Source organism: Ornithodoros turicata, chromosome 2 (assembly GCF_037126465.1).
Source record: "Ornithodoros turicata isolate Travis chromosome 2, ASM3712646v1, whole genome shotgun sequence".
NCBI lineage: Eukaryota > Metazoa > Arthropoda > Arachnida > Ixodida > Argasidae > Ornithodoros > Ornithodoros turicata.
The window spans coordinates 111,079,838-111,098,245 of NC_088202.1; the positions used below are offsets into that span (position 1 = coordinate 111,079,838).

The window sequence follows — 18,408 nt, forward strand, 5'->3', positions numbered from 1 at the left end:
AACTGCAAGACGATCACGGCTCCCGTCGTCTGCTTTGGGAGCTGGCCTGCGCATGCTCTTCGGGTCACGTGAGCGGTCACATGGTAGACAGGAGCATCCCAGAATGCAGTGCGAAGCTGGCACGCCCGTCCCAATGGCAAAAAGTTGGAAGGGCCGCTCCTGTGTTTCCTTCCTCCATGTTCGAAACGACTCGCGACATCGTTTAGTTCTTTAGTTCATCCAGTTCTCTTCCTTCACACAGTCCACTTCAGCGCAGCGTCACAGCCACTCAAGGCCACAGCGTATGCGCCGTGGTCTCTCGCCCTTCTTCTTGCGCGCATGTGCTTTGTTAGCTTTTCAAAACGTTCGTTAGATGGCGCAGATGTCACACTTGGAAGCGTATCAAAGCGTATGCGTTGTGGGTGTCGAGGCCCAATGAACTGAATTGAGGAACTAATGTTTTTGGTTGTTGTTGAACTAGTTCGTTCAGTTCACCCGAATGACTAGTTCAGTTTGAAGGGTTCGTCCACGAACGACACATCACTATTGTGAGCACCACATAACAGCTCTGCATCGTCGTGCAATCATTCGCTTGTATTACTTCGGTGCGTTTAACGACTGCTATTTTATTGCATATTGGCGTTTACTCTCCTGTAATGATTCCGGACATAGTTGGATCGAAGCATTTCATTTTTAAAAACGTTGAACACTAAACCTTTTTGCGCGTCGGGTGCCACGTACTTAATGCGATAGCATTTCTTTAACGCACCTTTGGGACCTCTATGTAGCCGCGTCGCTTCACGGCGATTCATCGCGATGCGCACTATCCTCTTCGTTTGTTCCTTTATTGCTGCACCAGTTCAGAGGGGGATGTAGAACGATTGGAAGGATTAGAAGACATTTAGAAGATTTGAAGGTCTTTATGATAACGGTTCCGGAAACATGATGAGTCAAGTACCTGATTTAGGGGCTAACATCATGTTGCTGATCTTGGACGTGACAGCTTCCTTTATGGTGTAGTTTTTGTGGAGCGCTTCCGATGTACTAATGGTGTCTTCGACTGGTCGTCCCGATACCCCGAGCTGGAGCGTGTCAGACCGCATCTCACTCTAGCTCCGAGTCGGAGGAATCGTGCAGAAGCCGAACGCGGCAGTTTCGAGCAGAGGAGCGGTCAGGGAATGTTAACTTGCGTGACTTCCGGTGTTTCCTTCAGAGTCAAAACGACGGAGACCGAAACGTAAAACGGAGACCGTGGCAGGCATGCCGGAACACTCAGTGGAAGCTGGCGCACGTGACCGGGGCCCAACCAGATTTCGCAACCGCTCCGACTGCGTTGGTGAGAGCACTCTAGGCCGCTCCGAGTTGGAGGAAAGAGCTCCAAATGAACCACTCGAGGTGAAACGTCGCTCCAGAGCGCTCTAGTGCCATCAGAAGCAACCATTCGAAGACACCATAAAACTCCCTAATGTGTGCTTCTTCTTGATTCCGTGTTAGCGCAACGAAGCAACTCTCGCTATGTGCGACGCACAGACGTGGACAGATGGGGAGAGGACAGCAGGAAGGAGTGGTGGACATAGGGTTGGTTTGCGTCCTGGGTCGACTTCTGTCGACCCAGGAATTTGAGGTTGACTTCGGAGTGTGCCGATATTTATCTGGAACGACCGCCGGAAAACCTGGGCAAAACCTTAAACAGCACTGCCGATGGTAGGATTCGAACCCACCTGCATCATTCCGCACCACCTTGGCTATCGCGTGCACGCGCTACTCTCTTCTTCGTCGTCAACATGCGTGCGACCCACCATATATTGCCGCGGTTTCGGCAAATCACGTGATAACAAATAGTGCTAGCTAGCGCCAAATTCCATAGCGAACCGGCGACCGCCAGAACTACATCCAGGTGTGTATCGTCATCAAGCAGGAAAACTACCTATGGAGGTAGCTCCCTTTGCAGAGACACTAACTCAGTCAGACCTTACAGTGATATATGGAAGATACCAACACTCCCTAGGGGAGTTTGCTTTTCGTACTAGCCATACTAAAGCGAACATTCCAAACACGGGAGAGTCGCTGCGGTGGGCAGTGCAGTCCAAGCGAGCTGGCTAGAATATAATTTGCTACTCACACTGAGCATGAAGAAAAAGACGAGAAGACGTCAGCCAGCGGCGAGAGCCCTCCACGAGGCCGTGTAGGGCTTCTTCACGGGCGATGTAGCTACAAACTCTAGCCCTGACAACCTGAAATATAGCAGCATCTCCGGAGTTTGGGCCAGCGAAGAGCAGCCAGCAACGGCGGATCCAAGTTTGGAAGTTAATCTCCCCTATTAATAAAGCCAATTGTTTACGCTCAGCGCGCGGAACGGGCAACGCTGCCGCCCTCTGTCGGGGTCCACATCGTGGTTCACAAACCAACGCACATTTTCACTGATTTGAAAAATTCATTGTATTCTCGGGAAGTAAAGGGGAAAGTAAAAGAAACACATATTTCATTCTCATTGCCTGTTCAGTCAAATAAAGAAATCCAGCGAATTGAATGGGACAAGCATATGACGCAGGGCTATTCCGATATCGACGCCATCCCTAACTTGTGTTTTCTTCATTTCAGTGCCGTTGGTCGTAGAGTGGAGGCTACTACTATTTACAAGTATATCGTGGTTAACACTTAACAGACTTCGACAGAGTGGCAGCTGACACTAGTCAACAGTAAGTGCAGTCTTTATTTAAAATGTTGTCAATAGCCCACGGTTACTCTCTCAAGTCAACACGGCACATGCAGCGACGCCACCAGCTGACGTTGCTGTGCGCACGACATTACAGACATGATCTTAACATCATATTGTTACGTCGACGTGTACCAGCGTCGTTTGTATGTTGGAACATAACATACACGTTAGTTAATCGAGGAATTGGTTTGACGGCATCACAAGACCGCATAACCCGCAGGAGAGGACAGAAGTCCTCACTTCTGGATACTATAGGATCATGTGTTTCAGATATATGCTTCCAACTTGTTTTCTCATACGATGCAGAATGCAGAGAGGGGGGGGGGGGGGGGGGGGGGTGTCGAGGTAGCTTGCCGTTGTTGGCCGCACTCAAGTTGGCCGCAGAATGCAGAGCCGTGTACATAAAAGGGGGTCTGGCCATTGATGGCCTACACCTGGAGCTCCACCCACTTTTTGAGGCGTCGTCTAGCCAATCACCAGTCGAAATAGAGTTCGTTTTTTCAAAATAATAATAAGGGATAATAATACATTATCTTCCGTCACCGCAATGTGTGAACCAGGCGCATGAACACGTAATTGGCAGCTGATCGAGATAGCGCATTAATTAGTACGCTTCTTCGCGCAAGAAATACGTAAAGAAACCTTAATTGCTCTGGAAATCATTAAATGTCTGCACATATTCAAACTCAAACTCAACTAAATGTGTGCGCGGGTTTTTTTCTGGAACATTTTTCGCTGTGGGTTCCTATCGGTAAAACAGAGGTGCCGAAAGCGTCCGAAGTTACGACTTTTAGGTAATTAATGAGCGTATGAAGATGAGCAGCTCACTGCTCAGTCCTTGGCCGATGTCTCAGGGATGCTTTTCGATAGTGCCACCTGGTTACGAAACATTTAGCCGGTGTACCTTCATCAAACACCCTGTATATATTATATAGATATACAGGGTGTTGTACCCTGTATATATATTTCGCGTTAGTACCATTGAATCAAGCTATCCCTGTGTGGACTGAGTTTAGCAACCTCCTTTCGTCGGACTGAAAACGAAGTGCGTAAAAACTCGTCTAACATTGCGCTCTCGGCGCTCCGGAGAGCAGGATGTTCTGCTATTTTTTCCCAATGGAATAGCTCCTCCATATCCCTGTCAATTATCATCAACTTGAGTAAATTCGGCACGCGCTTCACAATTCACCCCAATTGGTGGGGTAAAAAAAGCAACCTTTACTTGGAAACTTTTCGGGTTCAATTCGTAAAAATTGACATAATAAGACTCAAGTTAGATGACATTCACATCAGGAGGTGGCGAAAACCTAGTAAAAACAAATGCCGTTGACCGCATAATTCTAGGTGACGCTGTTTTTTTTCTTATAATTCAATTATACGTTTTCTGGGACACCCTGTAGAAATAGAATTTAGCAATACAAAGCAAAATTTTACGCATCAGTGGCGTTTTTCCTGCTATTTTCTTCGAATCACCGTCTGGACTAGGCCTAACACCACCGACGAAACATATGTTAACGTAAATATGGTGATAGCGGGGGGAAAACCGAAGCAGACATTCCTGATAGTTACAAGAGGATATGTACTTGCAGAATGAAACTAAGATTTCTGTCAAGTTTATTTAAGGTTTTGTCTTCGTCGTTCCAAGCTATAGCTACCGGTTGCGGAAATTTTGGTGTCATGGCAGTGCCTGTAGAAACAACAAAATGAAAAGCGCTCAAGTTTGATTGACAGGCTGAACCCCCCATTTTTACGGGGGGTGGGGGTTCTCCCAATGGCTATACCCCCTTTTCACACTGTGATAATATATGGCGCCTGAATACGCGAGCTGCGCGTGGGCGTCAAAATGGCAAAACTTCGTAGCAGCCGACGCGCTTGTCTTCACCACGACCATCTCTATAATAGAGACCAAGAGGGAGCTAGTATTCAGGCACCCTACGATAATACTGCCGACAGTGCCATCTCTCCGACAGGGTGCGAAACCATGTCTACTCAGACGGTTCCGGTTCGCCTCTCCCGCGCAGCCACAGGTGGCGCTATATTTATTTCTTACAGCAAACCCTACAGCTCCACAATTGTGGCATTACGTAGGGGCGAGAGGACACTGTACAATATATTACGAAAAGAGGGAGAGAAAAAAAAAGACATGCACAGTTCAAGATACCACTCGAATGTCACAAACCAAACGATGCACAAGACAAAAGGATACAATACATGACCAGGAATATACAAATATCACTCAGAACGAAGGGAAGACAGCCTATTTATAAATATGTCTCTAGTTGTTGACACAACAAAGTCTCGAGGAAGGCGGTTCCACTCTGGGATAGTTCGGACAAAACAATCTTGCATTCGTGATCAAGGCGATCGAAAATGAAAACAGGAGCCAAAATGTATTCATTTCTCAGGTTTCCATTTAACTCATAGAAAATATCGTAAAAAAAAACAAAAAAAAAACATGCTAATGACGTTATGGAGTTTAGAGACGAGTGATTCATAATGATATCGTGTGATGCAGGTAATCCATAATGTCGCAGTAGATAATAATTTTCTCAGTGGAGCTTAACATTGAGACCGGTCTATTATTCACTACACACATACACTGGGACACAATATATGGACAACACCAGCAAACTTCCATTGCAATGGGACTTTGTCCAACTCAAGTGAACAACCATAAGGTATAGGCGGGGCTTTCTCATCCTCAAAATAAAAAAACTCAGCTTGGAGTCGCTGAAGAAGTGAGTGAAATAAACATTCGGTACACGAACTGCAGTTGCACCTTAGGTTCCTAGAGCTGTCACCATTCCGCAATCAAATGCATTGAACAGCATTTTTCTTAAATACTAAATCTGGTTAGCCCCTTTGGAAATCGTCGCTAGTTACATCCCTGCTGGTCTTCGTTTCTGTGATGTCCGAAATTTACTCTCTACACCAGTCGAAAGGAAAGGATATAGTATGCTGTTAGTATGCTTGAAAATTTCTGCGACGCTATTCTGTGTGTCATGCAAGGAACTACACAGGGACAACGTACACTGAACGCTCTTTTTCCCATTCCAGAAAACGTAGAGTGAAGCTGAATTGGAGCACTCCTGAGTGAGTGATGTTTCCGCCAAATGTGATGTGATGTGTCCTAGTACTGGCGGCGCAAAAGGGACACTTCTACAAGTGAGCTTCTTCGTCCAGTTGCCAATTCCTTGTCACAGGAAGGCTGTAACGTCCAAATGGTGACACCATAATACCGCTGGCAAAGTCATTATTTGTATATGAAGTCAAGTTGTGCTGGAACTGCTGCTATATTGCAGGAAGGAAGACGACACGTTGTGCACTATGTTACATTGCTGTTTTATTAAACAGTCATCGTTGATGCCAATGAAAGATAAGTCAATGTTGCTCATTAAATCAGCCTTGTGGTGATTTTTTTGTTGTTGTTGTTCTAAGAATATGATGCGTGAAAGATAAAATTGCGGGAATTATTTAGCACAACATCTAAGGTATGTGGAAATGAATGAGATGATAACATGAGACAAATTTAAGTACAAATCACACTTATTACAACGCCGTCAACATTCCGTTATTCTCCAGGGCGAATGAGATGTGACACGTTCCTGTTTAGGCATCTTACGCTCAGCATCATGAGGAATTTCAACATGCGACAAACAGTTTGCTCCACGACATAGTCACTAGAGTGGTGGAACATTGTCATACAATGCCCTTCATTTCAGCGGTAACCTTACACACTTGCTATTATAACACAATGACAAGTAGTTGACAATGACAGATGACTTTTAGGATGCGTGCCGTACTAGGAATTGGAGCACATCTATTGCATGATCACATTATGCAGTCGAATGAAGTTGATAATGAAGCTCCAGTTAGCACAAGAGAGCATTGGAATAAAACAGTCCTTCCTGCTTTGACCAGAATGGATACACACGGTATCCGTCACTCGAGGCATGTTTCAAATCTCTTGGGTCACGTCACCTTATCACACAGAGGAACACTGCACAGAACGGCCACGATGCAACACCTTGATTAGAAAGCAGTCATGTTAGAGGTACTGACTATTGTTTCTATCTTCAGCACTCAACTGCCACGACAACACTGATCCTCTGCTGAAGGAGATCTCACGAGGCGATGTACTTGTTTATCCACGACACGTACTCTGACACTCGTGTGTACAAGCCCGGGAGCATCGCCCTTGCGCACCCAAAGCCTGCTGATATGACCCCAATGAGGACGTACTGAGTGTCATTCTGGTACATCAGCGGCCCTCCAGAGTCACCCTGAAAAGAACATGACTAAGCCTTATACAACGGCAAATACGAAGAGCCAAAGCTTGTGTCATCCAGTTATTTCTAATGCTAACCTGACAGGCGTCTTTCTTGCCTTCTTCGTAGCCAGCACAGATTTGAGAATCCTGAAGACGGACGAATTTGCCGGCCTTTTGGTACCACGCATTGCAGACGTTGTTCGTCAGTAGAGGGACGGTTACTTTCTGCAGGACGTCTTTTCGAAGTCCCGGAACTGTGCTGGCCATAACGTCTGTGAAAATTAAGGTTAAGGTTAAGGGCACGACGACGAGGAAGGGGAATGGAGAAGGAAAAAGAGGGGGCACGACCACAACCTGCTGGATTAAGCTCGGATCACACTACTGCGTTTCATAGCGTGCAGACGCCTGCGTACATATGCTTGCGACACAAACGATCCGCTGGAGTATAAATGCGGGAAACGCAAGTGGCAGCCAATACGAGTCTTTCTTGACCTCTTTGTCCACGAAGCCTTATGGCAGAAAGCTTGTGTCCACGTTTGAAGGTAACATGACACAAGCTGCTGCCAGTTCGAAGCAACTGTAATGAATACTGCATCTTTTTCCGCACTCCACGCGCTCCATGTTTACAGCGGCCATGTTGGAATTAGTCTTGCACAGAAGATAAGGGAGAAGCGCCTCAAGACGCATGCGCGGAAAGCGGCGATTGGTTCCGTTCTTGTGGGGCAGTGCGTGCATCAGAGAAAGTTCAGCTCCTTGCGTTCTGTTGCGAAAGATCTTGCACGCGTCTGTTGCCACGGTAACAGACGTCCGCCCGCGTGCACATGCAATGAAACGCAGTACTGTGAACCATGCTTTATACCTATGGGTATAAAGATGCTGCATTGAGGATGACGGTAATTACCATAGAATACCTTAATAATACCATAATATGAATATACGACATGGTAGAATGCGCACAAATAACACGGACTAGAAGAAGACAACACCAGCGCTTCTAGTCCGTGTTATTTGTGCGCATTCTACCATGTCGTATGCTTACCAACTAGCCCAACGCTGTTTGTTATTGAATATATACACACAAAAAAGAAAAAAAAAGCCTGGTGAGGTGTAGTTATTGTGGAGCCGGACGGTGTGTGGGGAATTCATTACTGAAAGGAGAACATCAAGAGAAATAAAGAAGCTGCCTTTAGAAATGGAGTACTGAGAATATGAAAAACGATTCGAGAAAAAAAATAATACGTAGTTCTTCACAAACAAAGTATAATGTCCAGAAGCACTGCATTTATCTCGTATTTAGACACTGTACTGTTGCCTCTGTTCGCAGTTTCAACTTGGGAAAAAGAAAGAGAAGTAAGAGAGAAACAGCTATAGCTAACATTCTTGACAATGGATGGGTTTGAGTTTGCTACTTTAATATCACTCCTAAGAAATACAAATACAATGGTCTTTAAGAAAAATGGGTGGGGAAGTAAACGTTCGGTACCATTGTAGCAAACTTATTTGTGGAACGCTGCAAGCGTAGTTTTGCTCGTCTTACGCCCTGTTTCGCCAACGCCGATTAACAATTGAACCGAGATCAACGGTCCCTTATCTTCAATTTAACACCTAACTCTGCTTTACTAAAGTGAGTTATTGTTACTGAAACATTCTTTATGTCACCAACTAATGTTTGTAGAAAAAAAAAGAGTAGAGATAATTGAGTGTTAACTTCACGCTTTAGCCCTTCATGTCGGTTCAAAGTTAACCACCGTTGGTGAAACCTTGTCTTAGTGAATCGATTTCACTCAAACGGTCCGCGCACGGTTTCGCGGAGGACCAACAGGAAAAGGGAGTGTCTCGGGTTAGAATAATGTGATTGGGCAGCGGCAAAACGTTTCACGAACCGTTTTGAGTGAAAATGATTCACCAGAAACTCCTAAGCACTTATCCGCAGGCCGAAGGCTATGAAAAAATACAAAAAAGGATAAAAGTAGACGTTTACGCAAAAGTGACTACCATTGTCGACGTCCTTGACATTTCCCCAACCAGCAACGGCACCTATCTTTCCAGACATGTCCTCTGTAGTATTGGGCAGGCAAATTGGGATCACGTATCGGTTAAATTCGATATCCCGCGCCAAGTGTAGCAGGGCGATGTCGTTGTTGTACCGCTTTGGGATGGAGTACTGTGGGTGGACGACGTAACGGACAAGGCGAATGTCTTGGGTATCGTGATCTTTCTCCGCCTTCTTCACGTTGTATTCGCCGACGCGCACCGTAAAGTAATGCGGCGCCTTGCTGAAATGGAGAGAGCGACAGAAAATGGAGGTCATTAGCATGATACCACGAGGTGCGACGATGGCACTATACAAGTCCACTAAAATCGGTATAAAGTTACATTTAAATTAAGTTCAGAACGTATCCGAAGCGCAGCTGATATAGCTCACGCACGTGTGCTTATGCGGAAGTGCTCACCTCCGCAAGCAATGGGCCGCCGTGACAATCCAACGCTTGTGAACAATTGTGCCGCCGCAATAATGCTGCCCATAGAGACGGACTGACGCCTGTAAGTAATGTATAGAATAGTAAAGTGCGAATCACGAGAGTGTCACGTGGTTAGTGACGTTACGGTACAGGCAACATGACTCATGCGATATCATATTATCACATACGAGGGTGGTTCCATAAGTTTCCGGCCCGAGGTAGAATATGCGCGCGAATTTGAAAATGCGATTAAGGACGCGTGGCGCCATCTGTTGGAGGGCCGGAGCACCACCCTCAACCCACTCCATGCTTTTGTCGGTTGGAGAGCGGCATTTCAAACAGCCAGGGTGCACTCTTCAGTTAAAATGGAAAAAAATCGAGTACCGCGCTGTGATAAAATTCTTGACAAAAGAGGGACTTTCGCCTAAACAAATTAAAGCGCGACTGGACAACGTGTACAGGGAAGCCTCTCCGTCGTACACAACGGTAAAAGACTGGGCTAAGCAGTTTCGACTGGGGCGAGAGTCCACTGCAGGTGATCCACGCGATGGTCGTCCAGTGGAAGTGGTGACACAAGAAAATTTGTCTCTTGTCGAGGAGGAAGTGCTGAGCGACAGGCGTCTGAAGGTGAAGGAAATCTCAGAAAGGCTGGGTCTTTCCAAAACAACCGTTTTTCGCATCATCGGCGAGGGCCTTCACATGAAAAAGATCAGTGCGAGCTGGGTGCCACGACTTCTCTCGTCAGTTCAAAAGCAACAGCGTGTCGTCTGTGTCAAAGAGTTTTTGGAGCTCTGTCAAGAGTACGAAGAAGAAGAAGTCAATTGTCACAGGGGATGAGACTATGGTGCTCTACTATGATCCCCTTTCGAAAAAGGAGTCGATGGAATGGCGCAAACCAGGAGAAGCACCCCAAGAAATGCCAAGGTCACACAATCCTCAAAGAAGATCATGGCAACAATATTTTGGGATTGGCACGGGATCCTCCTCATCGACTTCAAAGAGAGGAACACCACAGTGAATGCGACTTATTATGCTTCACTCCTGCACCGACTGCAAGACGCCATCAAGGAAAAGAGACGCGGCAGGTTGAGTCGAGGTGTCCGTTTGCTCCAGGACAATGCCCCTGTCCACACGGCTTCTGTTGCCAAGGATGCACTGAAGGAGTGCGGCTTCGAAGAAATCCACCACAAACCCTACAGTCCAGACTTGGCACCGAGTGACTACTTCCTGTTCTCAAACTTGAAGAGGGATCTCAGAGGACGGAGATTTCAAAACGATAGTGAGGTGCAAGAGGCAGTTTTCCTGCATTTTGCGGACAAAACCTTCGGACTATTTTTTCAAGGTTATAAGAATGCTGGTTTAAAAGTGCATCTTAAGTTAAGGGTGACTATGTCGAAAAGTGATACACTTGTTTCGTCTCTATGACTATTAAAAGTTGGTCGGGCCGGAAACTTATGGAACCACCCTCGTACATATATATACTAATCCTGCCCATATTTGCATGCCTAATATATGCGTTTCGCAATGGCCTTTAATTTCCATAGCTTAAAAATTTCGTTGAGCTAAATATCATGGGATATGGGTAAATGCATTGATATTACTTCAAAAGCCTACTTAGTAGCGGTGTGTCCCTTTAATACACTCCGGAATATTCTACGTGTGCACGGTCTCATTCCTTATAGATGCGGACACCAGATTTGTTGGCACTGAACAAGGACGTAACTCCACAACGGGACACTTCTGTGGCATGCTCTTTTTTTGTGTGTGTGTGAATTTAAAGGGCGAACCAATTCGTCCCATGCCACTCTTAAGGTTTGTCCCAAAAAGAGGTATGAAAAAGAAAGAGAACGAAAGAAAATAGCGCAATGTCATTGACCTTCTTGTCCTCAAGTCACGCCTGCACTGCCCACAACGGGTGGCGTCCGTTTAAATTCCAATAAAGTACGTATATAACACGTATATATGTCATCAGGCTTGTAACGTAGCGCCGTTATATTTACAAAAAATATCGAAAATTCTCACCAAGCTATAGAAAAACGGAGACGTCGCATGTATACGGTAATCCATGCAAAAGGCTCGACAAGTGAGTTTTTGTATACCGTACGCTGTCGCCTTTGTGTACGTAAGGGATAGCGTGGTGGTTCTGCGCAATGCGCAGAGCTTTGTTTATGTATTGCGCGTGTGTAGAACCACCAACGCTAATCATTTCGTACGCAAAGGCGATGCATACTAGGCCTACGAAAACTCACTACATACTAGCATATTCTATACTAGTATACTCCCTGTACGTAAGGGATAACGTTGGTGGTTCTGCGCACGCGCAAGACATAAAGAGAGCTTTGCACATTGCTTAGAACCGCCGCGCTATCCCTTACGTACGCAAAGGCGACAGATTACGATGTATTAAAACTTAGGAAAGGTTACACTAGCGGCTGCAAATACTCCGTCGTAACTGCGGCGACCGAGCATCGATGGTGGCTGCCGTCACAGTGTTTATAGACGACCCTCTGTTTACAAACATATGACGTCACGATAAGACTGGTTCGAGGTTATATTTTGCTGTGGAGGGCAAGAAGCGGGAAAAACGCGTTGGCTGATAGGCCGAAAAGGCTGATAAGGTTGATAGGTGCACACCAGCATACTTTGCGTGGCGGCGAAACGTAATCGATGACGTAGGGGTGCAGGTCGTCTATAGGCCTCTTTCCGTTTACAAACAAAAGACGCCATTGTTGTGTGGGCAACCACACGAACGCGACTCCCGATTGCCATGTGTAATTGCAGGTTGATTCAGGTGTTGTCAAATGGTAATTTCTGGCAAACTGTGTCACATTATTCTCATTGTCCCGGACTCTGTTAATTTGTTTTGTCCACACCGCCCTTGTAACGTCACCCGCGGAAACTGGTCTATACGAGCAGCAGAGAACATGCACAGTCAATCGGTGTGCCCTGGCACGACACGTCGGTCGCCGACGATGGTCAATGCTGCACGAGCGGCATTGTTTGCCGTTGGAGTATAAACAGCCCTTTACGGCGTTGCTATACGGTACCAAGCTGGTAGTGCCGAATGGAACAGCTGTAAGAGCGTGCACAAAAGCACCCCAATTAACTACACGGATTGGTTCGCAGTTGCGGCCAAATTGCGGCTGCACCTCCTTCGTTTAACCTGGCTCTCGCTATATTTTACCCGTTAGACCTCCATGATTGGAGAAGAATGGCTTCCTTGTTGATTTACCGAAACCGTCCTCGGCAGCGTTTGACACTTAATTAACGAGTGCAGATAACCGCATTAGTGTCTGAGTCCACGCGTAACTTGGTAATACGCTTAAAACAAGCTTGCATAAAGAGGCGCTTACTATCCAAGGGAATTCGCCGTCGTAAGCATCTTCACCGCCGACGATCCTTCCGTCCCTGATCTGCTGCCGTCCGCACTGATAAGACGCCGGCCCAGCTGCAGGTTGCGTGAAGATTAAGGAACATTAGAATGACACTGATCAATGTAATGAAAGACATTTATGCAAACGGTGTATATCTTGGCTTGCGTCAGGTACACCATCGTCCCAACAAGGTAAGGCAGGCAATTAGCTGTCGCACTCTCGGCTACACTGTGTGCACGGCCATTATCGACGAAAAGAAAAAGTTAGAAAATACGCATTACTGATACATCCTTAAGGTAGCGATATACTTTTCTACTATACACCATCAGAATGGACCAGGCAACAACTGGCTATTCACAAGATTTGTTGAGCATGAATAATACGACATACTTGAAAACAAAAACTAAACACCATAAGTCACGTCACATGTACATATATGTATCAACATAGTGTATATCTAGCAAATGTAAACAATCTGGCACAATGTCGTAGAATGCATAAATCGCAGTCACAATTCATTCGACATCCGAATTACTGAGTTGTACCTCAAACATATTCAATGCTTCAGCTGATAATTACTATGAAAAAAAAAAAAAAAGAAAGCATGAGGGCGCCAAGGGTTTCTATTGTTCATGTACCCAGGCTGATACTTTTTTTAGTTTGCATTTTATCCACCAGCTACCTTGTATTTATGATATTCGTGAATGTTATTCGTCGACAAAACTATCATTGTTGAGTTCCACTGAGTACACTAAGCTTACATCAATAACAACAAATTCAGATAGGCAGGAAAACACTAAATCAAACGATTGCACTGCTAATTAGTATACCAACGACTGACTTCCCTTCCGTCCAGACGTAGTAGGAAGAACACAAAGCGAACACTTCCTTCCGCGAACAGCGGAAAGGGAAGCGGATAGGGAACTGATTCACTCTTACTGCATGTTAACGAACTCGCATTCCAAGCAAATACCGGTCAACAAACTCCAAGAAGCGAGACACTGACGAGAAAGATCACAGTAACTACGGCCCACTAAAATACAGAGGCAAAATAACAGGCAACGCAACCGGCAAGTTACTGTAGATTATCTCACCAAATAAACACGAATATTGTTTGTTCCTGTACTGGAATGGGGTCTCAGTTCCAACGTAGATTCTAAATACCTGGATCGTTACCACAATGCTCAGGACAGCACGTGCAAGAACGGGGAGGATGCTGCCGTGGTTAACAATCCGAGAGAGGCAAATGGTCCTCAGCAAATCAGAGACATCGATTTCGCAATAATGAGAAATGTGTTCATAGTCATCATCATCTAGATTTCTTGTTTATGATTTCTCGTTGAACAACAATCCATTACATGTTTGCGTGAACGGCCAGTGCGTACATACATAAAAAAAAAGACCGTAGTACAGACACTCCCTTGAATCGTGTCCCTCCAACTTACAAGCTACAAAAATATCTTGTATAAGGAAAAATACTTTTGAAACACGCACAGTCGTGTACATTCTATTACAAGTCTCTTCAACGTACAAGGGTTCGCACCATAGTAGCTCAAACATAACATAAATACTTACCCGCACCGATACTGCACACACTCCAGAGAACGACGAGCACTACGGCCACCAGATCATCGAACGCGTATCGAACGGACACAGAAACCATCGACTTGCTGCCACCATATCCCAACACAAGCATGCTGTTCATGTTTACGCTTTCACGTATCCTAAGCACTCAGTGAAATATTCCTTGCGCTGGGAAGACTCGCTCGCCTGACAGCCGTGGGGCACCTCGTGGTGCATGTAGATTGCAAAGCGCTTCGTTCGTCATCACCGGGGAGGCTGTTCGTCATACGCAACGCAGAAAGGGGCGAGGAGGAAGAGGCATACTGCTTGGAGCCGAAGGGACTTTGACCCAGTGACACCAATTGGGCACAGCCAGAAAACACCTCATCCTCGGCTTGTTTGTTCTTCTAAGCTGTAGTCAAAAGGAAAAAGTAGAACTTAATCCTGAGTGGAGTGCAGTGAAAGTGGAAAAGTTTTGCTCTGGCTGACTAGACCTTGTGCGTGGTTGAAAGTAAGAGTCTGCGTTATGTCATTTCTTCGCCTCGGGAATTTTCACTAGCATGTGATTGTCACTATTGTTGCATCTCGGGGACGCCTTCAAGGTCTGGTGTGTGCAGGTGGGAACGCTATCTGCTCGCTCCCATTCTGGTTTGACCATGTTTTGTCTAGATTTTGGTCTTGATAGCGTTCGTCTTTCGATGCGGCGTACACTCCCAAACGTGTCACTCTTTAGAAAAAAAAATATTTCAGCGTGGCTAAGAAATCGTCGAGTCTCTCAGGGAAGCATCGAAGCTGAGTATTGGAGGGGACCAGAGTTTCGGTCATGATCACGAAATACCTTGCCGCTCTTTCGCTCTCTGTTTTGATTCCATGCCTACTTTCGTTGTGAGCTTAAGTTGACGCCATACCAAACGTTGGCGTGTTGATATTCAGTGTGAAAGTATTTTTCAAGCTCGTAACGTGTAATAAGTAGTGCGCACCGCGGAACATACACACTTGCGAACCTTACATGACAGCTTTTTACATCTCTCGTGCCTTTGTTCTGCGGTCTAATGAAAAAAAAAAAGTTATGCCCACGTGTCATGTTCGGCACGTGCCGGAACTTCGTCAATAGTTCATCGAGGCATAAACCGTCATGTCACTGAAGTGAAGAAGGTCTGCCCGAAATTATCCGCAGTCCTTCCCTGCGGCACGTGCAGCATCGCCACACAGATGTTGGCTGGCCCAACTCACGGGTAAATCTACTACCAATTATTATTACTTAAAAATGCATTAAAGCATCCTGATTACCAAGGAAAGGGAAAACACAGCACGGTTCCTAAATCATTTGAGTTTTAATGGTGTCACAATTAAGGCTTAAGTTGTTCGCCGCTGCTGTAGAAATAAAGGCTTGGAGTAAATAAGCGACACAAAAGAGGCACAAAGAAAAAAAAATGTTATTAAGCTATCGTGGTGACATGTTGCGTTTTGCTTGAGGTATATGGCGCCCAGCCGTGGAGTCTAGTTCACGACGTTTTCGGGTCTGAGGTGCATTTGCTTGTTCGAATGTACTGTCATGCACTTTATGGATAACACACCTTAGTTAGATGTGGGTTCTGGAACAAAATGGTCCCTGGTTGCGTGGGCGGCAATAATGGTCCCGCAGAGTTCCATGCGCCCAAAAATACAGGAGCGTCGTTGTGGACAGCCGATGAAACGGATCATGGCCGACCAAGTGCTGTCATTCATCCTCCCGATTTGTTGAAATCGGGGACGTAAGGTTTTGTAAAATCAATATTGATGTTAATGAAAAATAAAAGCTGCACGTCATTCAATGAGGAACATAAAAGTGATTACATTTTGCAGCACCGGTTGTATTGAGTGGATTGCGTCTGTTCCTCTCTGTCTTTTTTATTTTATTTTATTTTTTGCGGAGTGCACGCAACGCGACAAGATTAGGAAGCGATTCTCCAAGGTCCTGCTACCTTCTGCGTATTTCTGGCAAGTAGGTTGGAAAAATGATACCCGCGTTCTTTTATAAAAGGAAGTATTACAGAGTAGTGAGCAAAATGACACGTTACCTTCTGTACTCTTAGTACCAGAGTTGTACGTAACGCGTTACTAGTAATCAATTGCTTTTTTCAGTAATTTTTTAACGTAATCAGTTAATTTTGTGAGCAAGCAATTTTCCAAGTAATCTGATTACAATTTTCGGTAACCAATTACTGAGTAATCGATTACTTTTTTAACCTTCGGTCAACAATGGCAACACCTTTCAGCAAGCCAATGTGTTCTTCTGTTCCACCACGAGTTCGACTGAAGCAATGACGCAGAGGTGACAGTGACGGCCGTCTCTAGTCCACAGGTGTTCCATGCACACCACAGTAATATCCCTTACAACCGCGACCTACTGGAGCAACAGTAAAACAGGTGACTCTATTGATAAATTGTACGAGCTGAACATAACAACAGTAACAAAACGAAACGGATGTTTCGACGCAGATATTTCGATGTTGTTTTAAATGTGTATATAAGTCTGTAATAAACGCGTGTATGTGTTTTGTATGTTGCTTTCAAATGCATTTGTGAATTTCACTTATCATGTATGTTGGTATCTCATATTAGAATTTGCAACAAGAGCTGCATGGTTGCATTCACTGCAGGCTTGTTGCTTTGCTATGGCCCACAATTTAAAAGTAACGGGAAAAGTAACGCGTTACATTTTTAATCGGCAACGTATTACATTTTTGATGAAGTAATTTGTAACGGTAAAGAATTACTTTTCGCGCAGTAGTAACAGTAATTGTAATCAATTACTTTTTTCGGGTAACGCGTACAACTCTGAGTCTCGTACCAATGAAACAAAACGCATATAAACGCTTTAAATTGACGACTTGTGTGTACGTGGGCGTCGTGGGATGTAGTCGGGTGTAGTTCCCAACGCAACCTGGATGCTAGTATCTTCCTATTGTTGGTCAGACAAAGCTTTTGCTCTTGTCTTCCCATACTTTCTATGTCGATGAACCGTATCTTCAGCAGAGGCGGAGTTGCATAGGTGGGGAAGTTACTTTTATTTTATAGTGCACTACCGTTACTCACTACTTTTTCGAAAAGTAACGCGTTACGTTATTCGTTACTGTTGCGGTAGTAGGTAACGCGTTACTAACGCCGTTACTTCTGATAAGTAATGCCGTTACTTTTGCATTACTTCACCAGTTGTCCTAATAATATGTACCATTTTTGGTTGAGTCACATAAGTGCATTCCGCAAATCAATACAAGCAATGTTGGGCACAAACAAGGGTCACGCATGAACACAACTTACATGTACGATTTATTGCAACGCAGAAGTAGTTGATGTTCAAAATTTTCATCGGTGAGCTTCGCCCGTTGGGCTGAGAGGACGCCTACTGACCAGTGAGTGCTCCTTGTCAAGGTTGATAGAGACGGTGACCTTTTATCTCATACAGTACAAATCCAAACAGCCAATTCCTTGGCTTGTTCAGAGGGTAGAGGCTATTTTTCTGCCGCTTTTGCCCCATTCGTCCGAAAAATACCAGAGGGAGTGAAAAACAGAGGTGGTTAACAAAGGTGACACCTCAACAAGGTAGGTCAACAACCCTTCTTTTGCGTTCTTCGTGGGTGTCGATGTGACCTTCTTGTCATTGTTGAAGATGAATAGAAAAAATCGGGGATTTTCCCGGATTCTGCAGGCACGGTCCTCGCTCAAGCTTTCAAGTTCCCGACCACGCAGTAACGCATAACGCCGTTACGCGTTAGTTGTTAAAAATGTAATGACGTTACGTTACTCATTACTTTTCTCCCAAATGTAATGCGTTACCATATTTCACTACTCGAATGTAACGCGTTAACAGTAACGCACTACTTTGTAACGCGTTACTCCCCACCTATGCGGAGTTGTAAGGGCAATATGAATGAGTGGGTGTACAACTCTTTATTGTCCTTAAACGTCGACATAGCAAAAATACAGGGGACACCTGTAAAACCCGTGCATGACCAACAGTAGAAAAATAGTAGCATACAGCTAACGATATCGCTAGCG

General features: G+C 45.2%; 2 protein-coding genes across 3 annotated transcripts in view; one reads left to right on the forward strand and one right to left on the reverse strand.

Moving 5' to 3' along the window:
* The window catches only part of LOC135385959 (kin of IRRE-like protein 1), a 234,995-nt gene extending 232,317 nt beyond the window's left edge, over positions 1–2,678 (forward strand). For both annotated transcript variants that reach the window (XM_064615613.1, XM_064615614.1), the window contains exon 9: positions 2,581–2,678. In XM_064615613.1, coding sequence (XP_064471683.1) covers positions 2,581–2,666 — 86 coding nt within the window. In that variant the 3' untranslated portion in view covers positions 2,667–2,678. The remainder of the gene's footprint in view (positions 1–2,580) is intronic.
* A 3,534-nt stretch (positions 2,679–6,212) lies between these two features.
* Positions 6,213–14,967, reverse strand: LOC135385960 (brain-specific serine protease 4-like). The gene is made up of 6 exons (XM_064615615.1): positions 14,380–14,967; positions 12,784–12,878; positions 9,422–9,510; positions 8,964–9,244; positions 7,065–7,240; positions 6,213–6,981 (listed from the first exon to the last, which is right to left on the reverse strand). The coding sequence occupies exons 1-6, from the start codon at positions 14,507–14,509 to the stop codon at positions 6,823–6,825; spliced, it is 930 nt and encodes a 309-aa protein (XP_064471685.1). The 5' UTR covers positions 14,510–14,967; the 3' UTR covers positions 6,213–6,822.
* Positions 14,968–18,408: the final 3,441 nt, after the last annotated feature.